Source organism: Manduca sexta, chromosome 10, assembly GCF_014839805.1.
Source record: "Manduca sexta isolate Smith_Timp_Sample1 chromosome 10, JHU_Msex_v1.0, whole genome shotgun sequence".
Taxonomy (NCBI): domain Eukaryota; kingdom Metazoa; phylum Arthropoda; class Insecta; order Lepidoptera; family Sphingidae; genus Manduca; species Manduca sexta.
In genome coordinates this window covers 8952599-8968598 of record NC_051124.1, presented here as the reverse complement: position 1 = coordinate 8968598, position 16000 = coordinate 8952599, and the positions used below count along the sequence as shown (strand labels likewise).

The window sequence follows — 16000 nt, the reverse complement described above, 5'->3', positions numbered from 1 at the left end:
GAAATAATCATCTCTAGCTAATCGATACTCTAGACGCCAATATATTTACCATCGGGTTACAGTGAGGTCATTTTCCTATGTCCATATACCTATAATTGGTATATTCGATAATGCTAGCTGTTCGAATAGGCACTGGCAATGCCACGAAATTAATGAATTTTATTTGTTTTTAACGCCTCATATCCTGTTGCTGCCAACAATCTTTTGTTTCTACAAGAGACAAAGAAATGGGGTCAACGATTTTTCGCTGCAATTTTTTTACAGGTATTGTTTTGTTTAAGATTATTGTGTATTCAATTTTAAACTCTATTGCATTGATGTTAAAATACTTACATTAGGAGTGTGCGTTTCGTTGGGAACAAATTTGTTTTTATTGATGGGATGTTTATTACTATCGCCTGATAAATTCGTATCCACACTGGGTGATCTGAAATTTAATAAATATAAATTTTAATAACATATTTGGAAGATTTGTTAATCAGCTTTGGTATGCCAAAGATAGTTATTTTTTTTTTAAGCGAGCTCATAAAAATACATGACAAATTTCGCCATCAGTAGGTACTGATAAACTTAATATACTTAATTGAAACTAAAAAAGGCCTTAAGTACCTTAGATTTATTTATTATTATTAGTCTGGTTTGGTTCCCATGTCTTATAGTATAAAAATAAGGAAAAAAATACAAGATTACTAATGTCAGACAATACCTACCTTACTTTAGCAGTAAGTACTTTCTTCACAGAATCAATGAACTTCGTCGCAGGCCCATCTTGCTTCGGAGTGCCTTCAGGCTGCGGCGAGACCGCCCCAGGTTCGATCCTGACTCCAGGCCCGAGGAACTCCATAGTCTTAGTCTTCAAATCTTCCGCCAAGTTTTGTAATAACGATGCCCTTGTCCTGAGCTCCAGTTGAGCAAACTTCTCAGCCTTGTAGCATGCGTTCTCGGCGTTGATTAGTTTTGTTAGAAGGAACTCTTTGAATTCGCGCCCTTTGCGGAATACCGAAGGCTGGGGAGAGTCGGCCCGAAAAATGGTACGTCCACACGAGCGGTGACGGCCACTTTGTACCTGAAGAGAGTAAGTAGAAGTTGGTATTAAAAATTAGTCTAAAGTAGGTTAAGTTAAGGTAGGTTTTTCGAAATTAATATCTTATAAGAGAATCGAATTCTTAGAAGAAATGATGTAGAAGTTGGTATTATTATAAATTAGGTCTAAGGTAGCTTAGCTTAAAGTAGGTTTTCGAATTTAATATCTTCGAATCGAATTCTTAGATTTATGAATTGACATAACAAGTAACATATTTTATTAATGTATCTGTTTTATTGTTAATAACATTACGTCAAGTAGAATGCGATATATTTTAATGTGAAGTTAATGAGACGCATGCACCAGCAATTATTCCAATGATTCCCTGACTCATATGTTACTTAATTTAGATCTCTTTGTTATTGTTCCTTAGGACAATGATATCACATATTAATTTTAGTATAAATAACATTTCTAGAAACACTACATTTGGATGTTCACTACTACGTTTTTATTTAAGTAAAACAAATTAACAAAAGACTCTATAGCAAACATATATTTTTTCACAATTTAGAAGTCAACGTGAATTATTAATGCCTATTTGTATATTATATTTTACTAGGTGTTGCTCGTGGCTTACTGTAGCGATAACACTGGCTAACTATAGCGGCTTACTGTAGCGATTTAAAACGCGACCAGGACGACCTCAGCGCCATCTATTTAAAAATTCCATTACAAATCTAATTTTTTCCCATATGACAAAATTTCCGGGATTCAAGGTAGCCTATGTGTTAATCCAGGACATGGTGTATCCGTGTGCAAAATTTCATCAAAATTATTTCAGTTGTCTCTGCGTTTACTTCTAACAAACATCTAAACGTCCACACATCCAAATATTTTTACGAAATTACGCATATATAAACTCACATTCCACGCTAAATCTGATCATTAAAATTTGATTTTACATCGAATATAATTAATAATAACATTAATAACGACCATAGACTCTTAATCCAACGCATCGATTGCTGACACCACAGAGATAGGTATACATTTCTAACAGCAAAAAAATCAAAATGACTGACAAAAATACCCTAAAATGGTATCTATCGTCACGGAGGCAAAAACGAGAGCCATAATCCAAAAAGTAGAAAAAAATAGTGTTAAAAATGAGAAACACGTTAATGCGACGTGCACTGTTTGTCTTTGAAAACCTTTATAATTACAGTCAGGATTCGTTTGCATATAAATTACTGGCTAAATTAGCATTCTACTTTCCGTGCCATTTTCTCTACTTCCCGATGCAAATAACACCTCCGTCGGTGAAACGAAACTTTAAAGTTACAGACAAAATTGACGAAATCTTTTTCTTGTCCAGTATAGATATTATTGTAAAACAATAGTTCCTGACTAAATTTGTAGATGGGATATTTATTTTAATCTATATGTATACAAATCCGTAATTATACAGTGATAAAAATTACTATATTATCAATGAATCGAAACGCGATAGATTATCGATAATCTTAAACAGTAATTGCTAACAGTTATACTCAGACCTGACCCTATACTAAGTAAAATGATTAAAAAAGCTATATTCAAAGAACCATTATCCAGAGCCGTAAAATAAAAAATATAATTACCTGGTCTCCCCGCCGGATGCCTCAATAGGCGTGACTACTATAAATGCGTGAAGGAAGTGCGAAGCAATCATGTCGGGCGTGAACGGAGTCGCCTTCTCCTGTAATCAGAGTTAACACATATTTATTGCAACTCGCCCTTGTTGAATAGAAACTAGAAGTCCTGCGTTCCATTCTAATTGGTTTGTCCTATACTTTAAATTGTGTCCAATAAGGTAAAAGAGAGTATTTTACCTTATTGGAATTACTTCCGAATAATAGTCGATGTCATGAGTACCTTTGTAAAATGTGTCACAATTTGGAATACTACCTACCCTGTATATATAAGGAATTGAAGCGTAAATCTACACAGGTAAGTACGTATATGTAGGTGTTTGTTACATGAACCATTATTACCAGATGAATACCTATTAAATGCAGGAGATTCAGGGGTCACCACATATCTAATTTGTGTAATGTACATCTAATCGAATTACTGATAGTTCAATGTAAGCTTTAACCACAGGAAATTTGAGGTTACAAGCATATTAAATTTGCATGTAGGCCACAAACATAATCGTAGTTCCTCCATTTGGATGGAAAGCCGACGCTTTTAACCTAAATATTCGTTTGATGAATTACAAAAATGTACATTTTGATATTCTGTGTTACTCGATATAATAATATCAATTCATTGAATTAATATTCCGTTGTTTATAAAGTTGACCAATTAAATTGAAATTTTGAAAAACATTACAAACTAGAACCTTCTTATATAAATTTTTGTCTTGTTAAAATAAGACAAAAGTACTGGCTGGAAAGAAAAAAATTCTCACTATTTTAAATTTCGAATTACAATATCAATCCTTTTACTCTTTGTCCTATTTTTTTTTTCACGATTTGAATTTGGAACACGAACTGACCTGAAACACAATCGCCACTATATCGTTGCCGACGTGCCTCTTCCTCTGCAGTTGTTGCGCGTCGCCGGCTGTGTGCGGTAGAAGTGGCGCCACGTGGAACATGATCTCTCTATTGTGATGCTGCTCGTACACAGCCTCGGTACCCGTGTGACCGTTCATTATGTCGAGACCACCGCGATAGCCTGCGAAAAAATAATACTAAGTTTAGTATTACGGGTATTGATATTTAATTTGCGCTTTCTATTACATGGGATTTCCCCTAAATTGCCTCCCAACTTTCTTCCGGGTGCCTGAAGTAGCTAAGCCGCGTGATTCCACTATCTCATTCATAGGTTTCCCCTGATGTAGACTCCAACACCCAAGGGACCCTTCACTTCCAAAAAAATACATAGCTGCTGAAACTTGATTTTTTAGAAAAGATTCAAATTTTTACGCTATCAATGATCAAACGTCAGATTGGATAATTGTAATACTTATTTTCAATGGACAATTACTAGGTTTCCTGTCTAAATACCTTTAGACGTTACCAACGTCACTTACAATGTTCACAAGACCCAAATGCGAATGCGTGACAAGTTTCGGATCCAACAAGGATTATAGACGTTAATAACGTTACTTGGCGTGGTATGGAACCAGCCCTGAACTCTGTGTAGGCAATGTGCCAGTTTGCCAGCCTTATAGGACTTGAGTGCCAAATGTCAATACAGTATGATTATTAAATAGTATAGGATAGCCAACAGAATTTGATTAAAACGTTAACTTGTGCCGTTTAGATTTCAGTTTGTTGAAGATTTGTTATATTTTCGCAATTTTCGTCAAGTGGGTCACGATGTAAGTTAAATAAATTCTGTCGTTCATCAAATCAACTTCCATAACTTATAACTTGTATCCAAATACGAATTTAAATTGAAGATTCTTAATTCAAATATCTTCACAATATTTCAAATTATTGAAACTTAACTATACATTAAAATAGAGAATATGAAATTAAAGAAATCAGTACCCTTATGATCCTTCAGTTTAATCTTCTGTCCAAGCATCTCCAAGAACTCGTCGAAAGCCGGCGACGTCTCGTTGTTCCCGAACAACTCTTCCTCCGTCGTCTGCCCGTACTTCTGGTACAGCACTCCGAACTTGAAGCTGTTCACCAGTACATGCTCGTCGTACGCAGCGATCAGAGTAGACGCGTTCAGACACATCACTGCCATAAAGTTCTCTACGTTCATTTGTTCGTTCAGCATCCTGGCCATTTTCAATGGTGATGGCATTATGCCTGATCCTGTGGAATTATGAATATTAAGTAGGAGAATCTAATTTCAAGAGTGAAAAGCTATTTTTAACATAGGAGCAATTTCGGTTAAGGTTTTGGACGCCTATAGATTACGCACAAGGGGTACCTTGGCTCAAAGTGAACTTGGTACGTCTACCTCGATATCCCATTCATACGCGAAGCAAATTATTGGGAAAATTGCAGGTAATGCGACCTAAATACATTTGCTAATACGTTGGGGTTAATTAGCATCTCTCCTAGAGCATAAAAGGTTATTAACATGGATCAGCGGTTGCCTAATATACTACCTCGTTTTAAAGTTGGTTCAGAGGGCCGACGAGTTCCACACAACTCCTCCCTAACTACCCGCCGGTAGCTAACACTCGCGTTCCTTCCTACTCCACGAAAAAAAAATGGAACGATTTTGACACTCGAAAATGTAGAAAATACGACACAAATGCCGTTTTGAGGATTAAATATTCAAACTGGCCATTTAAGATCTAAAGCAAAAAGTATAAGTATGAGTTAAAAAATAAGAAGAGAATTCTGTTCAATGCACAACAGATACATATATAACGTAGTAATGATATAATCAAATAAATATATTCTGATATACACCCATATTTCTTAATTGTTGATCTATAGGAAAAAAATGAGTCCACTACGAAGATATGGTCTCTCAATGACTTCCTAAAACGTGGTACAGTTACTGATAATGATGGAGACTTAAAATATATACTACGTCCATGAGTTTACCATCGTGGGTCTTCATTGCCAGAGATTATTTACCAACAGCAATATATATTTAAGAAACAATATACTCACTAGTGGTGGGTATAAGTCCATGCATGGTCTCTGTGCGGAGCCTCAGAAGTATCCTAGTGTGATCCTGGCCGGCCATGTGCTCGTTCTTCAACGACATCACCACTGGGCCCAGGTTGTCGTCGAATCCCACCAAGTTGATGTGCTCCTGAGAAAGAGACGAATAAATGAATACGACCGCTCATAAACAGTAGAAACACATCTTGAGACATGAGATGTTAAGTCTTATTATGTTCAGTAGTTACACTGTCTACAATGTCCTTCTAACTGCAACACAATAGTGACTACACACTGCTGCTTGGCGGCAGAAATAGACATTGCGGACGCGAGACAAATCAGTATTAAGATTATAATATATGTTTATACTATATACTTATATAAGCTTGATTGCAGCAAAAACCTGCATTAAAATGACGTAGGCTGGTTGCCCTCAACTTGACACTTCAAGTGAGTACCTCTGGCGAGGTCGTGACCTGATCTATACTCGTATATAATTATTATATAAGTTCTGAGATAGAATGATTTCATTCACTGAGTCATATTGCGAGAGATAAACTATGTCTAGTCTTAGAATTATTATAAGAATAATGTTATTTATGTTTTGATTGTAGTAAGAATTTTCATTACTCTCGTGTAGACAACTTTTCCAATAACAATTTATTTAATGGATGTTTATTAAAATTGCGAAAGTTTTTATAAACAAATAGATGATTGTTTTCAATTTCGGTCATAAAAAAAATTGTAACACCTGAGAAAGCTGAGAAAGGATATTTATTATTCTTTACTAATAAGTGATCAGACATTTTTTTTATTGCTTTAAATGACGAGACGAGCTTGCCGTTCGCCTTATGATAAGCGATACGACCGCCCATAAACAGTAGAAACACCACCTTGAATTACAAAGTATTGTTTGGTTTTCCACTACGCTCGCCATCCTGAGACATGAGGTGTTAAGTCTTATTATGTCTAATAGTTACACTGGCTACAAAGTCCTTCAAACCGGAACACAACAGTGACTACACACTGCTGTTTAGCGGCACAAAAAGACATTGCCGTGGTAGCTACCCAAGCGGACTCTCATGAGAGATCTACCACCAGTAAACCATAAGAATCTTATTAAACACTCTCTCTGTCTGTGGGTATAAAAATTATCCAGCAAACATCTAAGAATAGTCAGGATAATTAGTAACGTAATAACAAAATCAATATTAGCCGTCAAAACAACGGTAAAATACCCCATCGGTCACACCCAGACGATAAACTGCACGAAATATGATAGAAATGTTTATGGCTTTACTGTGGCTATTTTTGAAGTTATGATTTTTCGATAATGGCTTCGTTGATCTTTCAAATAACAGCAACTGACTAAGATGGAATCTCAATCATATGAAGTCTGTTGTTCGAATGATGATTACGATTGTAAACGTAAACTCAATAATTTGAAATTGATAACTATAAAAGCGATACTCGATCATACCAATAAAAGACGGCTAATGTAAGTATGTGATATTTGTTGTACATATTTTCTCAAATACACATGTTCGAATCATTTTACTAACAAATAAGAAAATGAACACAATTGAAGCCAGTCTGAGTTCATCTTAATTACACTACTCTGTGACAGCATCGTTCTAATGACATTTGACTTGATATTGCAAACCAGCACAATTGCTGATTCAATCAGTGCGTTAACGATGATCTCACTCACGCCTTCACGGCTAGTAGACGATTTTACCCATGTTTGTTTCAAAAGAAATGGTTACTCTATTGTTTCGTTTATTCGTACCTTTTGTTAGAAATTTGGTATGTGGAAAATACAACTCTATTCTGATAATATTGGAATTCAGTTTCAATAAAAGGCATTAACAGCTGTTGTATTTATAATTTTAATATATTTATCAATAAATTTACAGCCAGCAACAATTATTTTATTTTTATTTATTTATTTTATTTAGATAGATTATCGTCAGTTAAACCTATACTGTAAAATACAGTTAACTAATAAAATAGGACTTTGTGTACTATCATTATAGGTGAATATAACATTCTTGATATTATTGTTTAAACAAATTGATATTAATTAAAATTAGCATGATTTACCAATTCATTAATTTAGTAAATTCTGACAAAATTGAAGTTCACTATCAATGAGATACATTAAGAGCTGTTGTGTTTTTATTTTTAATATGGTTATTAATAAATTTCCTGCCAGCAGCAGTTACTAAATTATCAATTGCTACTAATTGTAATTTCTCAACTGCTTAAATTATGTAAAGACCTTGTTCTAAGTATGCTGTTTGCTGTGCTCCGCTAACACAGTTCAAAACTTACGTCAAGCTATTAGATCAGTTTATTAGAGTTACACCATAGTGCGTGTAATTTCATGTTCCATAACATTACAATTACAAAACAAGAACATAACAATGGTATGAGTTAATGAATCTGAGTGAAACAGATTGTGTATGAAAAATATTTTGCGCTGTTTTACAAATAAATACATTTTTTATTCGTTTTTCGATTGTAAAATTAAATGTTATTAATTATATAAGGGCAATCAATTATTATTTTTCACGGTAAACAAGCATCGTAAGAGTAACTTTAATTTAAAAGTTTATTTTGAATGCATCGACTTTTTTTTTGAAACATATAAGCTATTTAAACTAACTGTAGTCACAATTTTTGTGATCCGTGTACTATTTTGTAACAAGGAACACAGATTGTACCGCGATACAAAAGTTTCATTAACTTTGAAATTACAAATGAGTTCTAGTTTCCATTCGTGTGGTTAATTACTTACATACATTGTTGCGTCAACCTTGACAACCCTTTTTTATTCCCATGCTCACAGACCTTTCCGAAGGATGAGTTCTATTGTGAAAAAACAATGGAACGCAATGTAAGACGATACAATGGATATACAAATAGAAGATATTAATTAGATATACGATATCTTCAATAATTGTATTGGCTAATAAATGAGAGAGATTAAGAAATATCTTTTTGCATTTTAAGCAGTTTTAAAATAGCAACCTAATATCAAAATTGTGAAAGTAACTCTGATAAATATATTTAAGTATATTTTTATGGAATCTTACCTAATATTTAATATCACAACGTTCGCTGCGCGTTTTAGCCATCTCTTAATATAAAATAAATAATTGCAATTAAGTACCTCGCATCAGCTCAAAAAAATACATTGAGATAAAGAATTCACCGTTCCTAAATCTCCAATCTAACAAATATTAAAAATCCGAAAGTTTATGAAAAAGTTTGGAAGATTGTTAGAAGTAAACGCAGAAACAATTGAATGTATTTGGATGAAATTTGGCAAGTAAATAGACAATGATCTGGATGAACACATAGGCTATACAATCACCTATTCTTGAAATAGGTGGCGCTGACGTCGCACAGATGACGCTATAGAACCGCTACAGTATTTTAGATTTTTAAGGTGAGAAAGGCTTCACATGTGCGAAGCCGCGAGTATCACTTAGTTAATAATAAAAAAGACTAATTCAAAACATCTCATGATACCTTAATATTCAAAATGAACATTAGAGGAGCGGCTATTAAACCATCTGCCAACAATAATCCTGATTACCGAACATCTGTCATTCAGAGCATCATTCTGCGTTGCATCAACTCCGCCACAAAGGACCGAATTGTGAGCCGAAGATGGTATTGAAAAGAGGGGTTAATGCCCTTCAAACTGAGACTGATGGTGTCATCCAAGGAAAAATGTTTTTTAAATTTTGTATCCAGTGTATCATGTAATAGAAAAATATTAATAATGAATTGTATAAAGTTCGCATTAATGGTTAAAGGTTTTTGTAATGTATAGACAATTAAAAAATATAGATTTATTTTTATTGGAAATCATTTGTCTCTTACAGTAAAGCTTTCATACCTCAAAACATGTGATTCAAAGGTTTTGAATTGACATATTTACTAACAAGTCGAAATACAAACAAAGCCTCGGACCAAACTAACCGTACTTGTGCGGTGTTAATGATTCTAATGCGTTGATAATTGGCAAATGGAGCCGTTTAAACAACATCTGAATCCAAACAATCCAACGACCCGTTGACTCCAACTGTCGTCACGTAGACGGCCTCAAATCAGACATCCTCCCGTTCACGCTTCGATTTATTCACTTAACCCGGCAAAGAAAATGGCAATCGCCCCATCGTTTAGCCGAAAGGAATTGTCCCAGAACCAATTTTGCGTTATGAAAAGCCGTTTTACTTATTGCTTCCACTTTTCTTTTGTCATGAACATCTGTCATCGTCACTGATTCTAATGGATTGGAAAATAAATAATCATGTTTTAATACAGAAATCTCTTCAAAATATTTATGACGGTAAAAATTAAGTTTTAATCAGTCTGTATTGTTTGGGTAGGCGCTGAAAAACAAATAGTAAATTGACCTACATTAAGGCTCATAATTACGCAGGTAATTTCGAAAACCAACCCTGACGTGATAGCGGCTTCCGAAATATATTAACGTGTCAACGTACCGGTATCGGCTTAGCTGCGGCGTCACATTCATCTGGCCTAACCCTTGCGGTGTCACAATAGCCATTGAGCTTCGCAGGGTTGACGGGCTAACGACTGCAATATTTTATGCAAATCGTGTACGAGATAAGTGGTGTCGAATTTTTTAATTAAAATATATTGGGTATCGAATTTAAAATTATATATGTAGGAGGCTTGAGCTATACCTTTTCTGAGAATCTAGTAACATACATTGCTTTCCCCTTCATTATCATCATCATTTCAGGCCTTGAATCGTCCACTGCTGGACATAGGTCTCCCCCATTGAGCGCCACAAGGACCGGTTCTGGGCGGCCCTCATCCATCGGACTCCGGCGACTTTTGCCATTGCTTAAATACTCAAAGGTAGTTGTAGGTAATTCTTTTATCTAAGAAATAAAAAGTGACATTGTCACGATTTATACCTCCATCTAGTTTCTAAATGACGATTTAATCTTTAAGAATGCATTCAAAACCGCATTGCAAGTTTAAAATGTGGATAATATTGCATAAGGTTGCGGATAAAACTTCCATTACCAGCCAAAACGGCCCCTAGAGACGTCATTTTGTAGTAAAATAAATCATTTGTTGTTTTAAAGAACAAAGCATGAGAACATTGTTATTTAAAAATGATTTGACAAATTTTGCAACCCTGGTAAGAGAAACATAATGAATAGATGTCTCAATTAAACAATACTTCACCCACATTGTTGCAAGTATTATGCAATTTATTATTTAAATATTACGAAATAAAACATACAATACAGGGCTTAAGACACAATATTAAACATTTATATTAAAAATAAGGAAACAGCGTCTATTTCTGAATAACGAAACTAAAGATGACGCGAACTTAATTTTTCCAAACACTGACCCCAGTAAAGATTTGTAAAAGCGATAAGCGTATACACTGCCGGGGATCTCAAATTGCTACATAATGCTGTAATCAGTACAATCTACATGCTGAGAACTTAGTCCACCGGGCGTGAAGTCAAAACGTTCCGCGTTGGTGGACTCAGACACTTTTCCCACTATCGTTTGCGAGTTTTTTTCGAGTAATGAGTGTAGTCGGGCCCTTAATTGTACTCGACCGCGTCGAGTTCGTTTTTAATTAATTGGACACGTAATTTTAAAATGTTTTGGAATTTAATTTTCATTTCTTGTCATGTTACGGTTGGAGGACTTGACACAATAGAAACGTTTCTGTGATATAAGAATTATGTATGGAATACATAACATTCATAAGCTCTTGCACCTTTTCTTGGAAAGTAGTAGTAGTAGTCCAATGAGAACTGATAGAATATAATTAATTAGTACCATATGTTCATTTACATGGAATAACCTTATTAAGACATTACACATAAGAAACCTTTATACAAACTTAAAAAACTGCTAAAACCACAGTATCACCAGCAAACGTATTAATTAAAGGGAACATGAATCTATTCAAATCCCTAGACGCAATTTTGGCTCCGTCATATGCATAGAACATTATCCCACTCTGAACGTATTAATAGATAATCTCCCTTAGGTATATTATGGTTTTATGTATGCTGCACTCTCATGAGCTGCGGTCGGCAACTTCCCCGGGCGCACTAGAATCCTTACATTACCTTTCAGCCCCATTGTGTTGGGTAACTATTAATATTGCTATTACAAAGACCATTTTCAGTCAAGTTTCAACGGTAAATTAACCATAAATTCTACAAAGTTTACAAATTACTTTTACCAAAGACATTTTTTTACAAATTACTTCTACCATACGACGGATGACAGTATTTCTAATTCAGAGTACAGTAACTTCATAACTTTTATGTATAGTAAAAAATACTTAGTTAATGGACCGTTAAACCATTTTTTGTCGATATAATTATCCGCAAGATATCGAATAGATTCTCAATTTCTTCCAATTACTTTTTCTTAGATCTATCGAAGCATTGACAGATGACAAAAACAAAATAGTTGAAATAAAATAGTTCATCATTAACTCTTGTAACCAGTAAAAACGAATCGTTTAATTGAAACAATAATGTCGTAAATATCAGGCCAGAGTTTCGAGTAATTACGGGGCATGAAGATTCGAAACGACATGAAAAAGTAGAAAAAGTATGTTTTGTAGCCGTGGGTATGGGAAAGTTCACACGTGGTAACTGTACCGATGGGTAGGCCGTATGGCTTGGAGCGAGAATATGACGACAAGCGAAGCGACTAACGATTTCCTTTTTGATTGTAACTACTAATCTTTGACAACAGAATAGGATTTCAATTGATGAACTACAGCTGAACCTGCATACTGCAGTGAAATATTCAAAATGTGTTGGCCAGATTTTGATAAAGGTGTATAAAATATTACTGAAAGTACAAATCCTTAAATAAATTTCTTTACAAAAAACATTAGTACATATACAAAATCTCCCATTCCACATGATAAAGACTAAAGGAATACTCATTTGGCTAATACTTCGCTAAGTCGTATCGCTCTATGCAATACCGTAGCCGTTGTACTAGAAAGTGACATTGTGTCGAGTCCTTTTGTGAAATATAGATCATAGGCTTGGCATGGCGAAGGCTTAGATGCCATAAAGATACACAATAATGAAGATTGCAATCACTATAATCCTCCATTGTGCAATAAGTCAACAATGACACAGAATGTGGCAAGAAATTGAAATGCCGAGGTAATCTTTGTTTGTATCTAGACAGCTATGAGAAATTATGAGAATGTTTAACTGATATTATTATTGGTTTTCTTAACATTTTTAATGAAAAAGTTTATTTAATCTGCATTAATGAAGAACCGGAACGGAAAGCAGTTAGTAGAAACCATAGGAATGGTACAAAGTCCAAAATCGCCGATCGCAAATAGTTTCGGTAATTTATTTAATTCTTATAGTAAGGGTTATTATATAAAAAAAATAATATACTTATTGAATTTTTAACAATGATGGCAGATTTCATTGCCAATTATCTATTATAATAGCTTTTGCCCGCGGCTCCGCCCGCGTTATAAAGTTTTTCAGGCTAAAGTTTTCCGTTATAAAAGTAGTAGTTTCCCGGGAGCCTCTCAAACTGTCTCCATACCAAATTTAATCTTAATACGTTGGGTAGTTTTTGACTTTAACACGTTCAGGCAGACAGATGCAGCGGGGACTTTGTTTTATAATATATTTTTAGAACTTTTAAGAGGAATAATCCCGTCATACATCATTGTTGCATAACTTTAATCGTTTACGCAGCGCACGCAACGGAAGCTCTCAAAACTAATAATTTTTCCCCGTTTTTGCAACATGTTTCATTACTGCTCCGCTCCGATTGGTCATAGCGTGATGATATATAGCCTATAGCACTCCAGGAACAAAGGGCTATCCAACACAAAAGATTTTTCAGTTCAAACACGGTAGTTCCTGAGATTAGCCATTACTGCTCCGCTCCTATTAGTCATAGCGTGATGATATATAGCCTATAGCACTCCAGGAACAAAGGGCTATCCAACACAAAAATAATTTTATCAGTTCGATCTGATAGTGCGTGAGATTAGTCATTACTGCTCCGCTCCTATTGGTCATAGCGTGATGATATATACCCCATAGTACTCCACGAACAAAGAACTATCCAACACAAAAATATTTTTTTCAGTTTGAACCGGTAGTTCCTGAGATTAGCCATTACTGCTCCGCTCCTTTTGGTCATAGCGTGATGATATATAGCCTATAGCACTACACTAATAAAGAGCTATCCAACACAAAAAAAAATTTTCATTTCGAACCGGTAGTTCCTGAGATTAGTCATTACTGCTCCGCTCCTATTGGTCATAGCGTGATGATATATAGCCTATAGCACTACACTAATAAAGAGCTATCCAACACAAAAAGAATTTTTCAGTTTGGACCGGTAGTACCTGAGATTAGTCATTACTGCTCCGCTCCTATTGGTCATAGCGTGATGATATATAGCCTATAGCACTCCACGAACAAAGGGCTATCCAACACAAAAAGAATTTTTCAGTTTGGACCGGTAGTTCCTGAGATTAGCCATTACTGCCCCGCTCCTATTGGGTATAGCGTGATGATATATAGCCTATAGCATTTCACGAACAAAGGGCTATCCAACGCAAAAAGAATTTTTCAATTTGGACTGGTAGTTCCTGAGATTAGCGCGTTCAAACAAACAAACAAACAAACAAACAAACAAACAAACAAACAAACTCTTCAGCTTTATATAATAGTACTAGCTTTTTCTTATACTACGATATAATTTTTTGTCTGAAAATAATAATTGCTTTTCCTTCACACAACATATTTCAAATAGCAAAAACCATCTGCGCATTCGGAAACGTTCACCTTTCTAGACAGCATTTCAATTATGTAAGGAAAAAAGTTCACGGTCGATCTCATCCAAGGGCCAAATACCCCCAGGCTGTTACCAGGGTGTAAGAAGTAAATAAGTTATGAGTTCCGAGTATCGACGCGCCTTTCAAGGAAGGTCAAGGCGTAAAGGCATCGACAAATTATTCTATATGAACGTGTCAAGGGAAACACGATTAAGTGGCTTTACGTGCTGTGGACTCTATTTTTAAGGCCTATCCTTTTTTGGGACATATCGATGGAAATCACCAATTAAAAGTCATCAATTAAATTTAATTACGGATATTCTGACCTTTATTGACAGGCTGTTATAAATTGGGCATATTATATATTTTTTTCGAAAATGCAAATTTTGTGTCATGTATTTTTGGCTAGTGCCTTGAAAAACTCATTAACTTTGCTTAATGCATTCAAAATACTTTCAAATCGAAGTCTATACATTAATCACATCGTGTTCAAAACATTCAACGAGTCAAGTAAATACTAGAGTCACGTTTAGAATTCAATTATCAAAACAATCGTGAATACAAAACGAGCTGTTAGTAATCAAAGTATGTTTAACTCGGCGTGCTTCAAATCGCCAAGTGCAAAAAGAACATGTGAAAGCGTGCATACAATTGGCACGGAACGGTTGGCTCGTCGCGGATTTATTTTCTTCTCGCAGACAGCGTGGCGCGCAAATGTCATCCAATGCGACGCCGCGTTTTATTCACGTTCTTCAACTTCTGACCAAAGTGCACCGGTCACGTAATCAATTATATCATGATTATTATTTTTTACAAGTTGCATATTATCTTCTGTCGTTGAACTTAGAAGTGATCTGTTAATAATCCGGTCTTTGATATTTCTTGTGAATTTGACGAGAACGTGAATTTTGCTACTGATTTTTTGATAAGAGAATCGAAACCGAGTTGATGGTTTCTAATTTCTATGGTTCCTCGTGTAAAATTTTACCTACTTATATTGATCATGAGGTAGGTATTTAACTGGAGATATAATGAACGCCCGATAGGAGAGTTTAAAAGATTTTTGTTTACACAAAACATTAAAAGAAACATAGCATTCTAAAAACCAAATTCCTAATATTTATGCTGACTGCACTAACGCTGTATTAAGGTAATTTCTGAGCAAAGTCTACGGGATAGTGTAGTAAAGCTGCGTTGACAGATTGGAATCTATCGCTGATATATAAGGCTTACGTCTGGAGAGTACCAGCTGACATTTAACGACAATCTAAAACGTTTCGAAATTGCAACCGAATGCCAAACTCACTAACACTATTTAGAAGGAACTGGATGGAGCTTCTCGAATATTCAGATCACTAGATCTATTTTTGTTTGTATTGAAAATACACGTGTATCCGACTTAGGGTTGCTACCTTTGTATAGGAAAATAATCTATAAATTATAACTTATATCAAAGATTTTTCAGGTGTATTTATCATT

At 34.9% G+C, this 16000-nt stretch overlaps 1 protein-coding gene across 1 annotated transcript; it reads right to left on the bottom strand.

Moving 5' to 3' along the window:
• Positions 1–177: 177 nt before the first annotated feature.
• On the bottom strand, positions 178–11817 carry LOC119188935 (rap1 GTPase-activating protein 1-like). Its single transcript, XM_037437201.1, is given in 9 exon segments — positions 178–210; positions 334–427; positions 711–1014; positions 1017–1066; positions 2668–2765; positions 3567–3748; positions 4570–4845; positions 5662–5838; positions 11805–11817. Coding segments are annotated over 9 exon segments (1227 nt in total).
• Positions 11818–16000: the final 4183 nt, after the last annotated feature.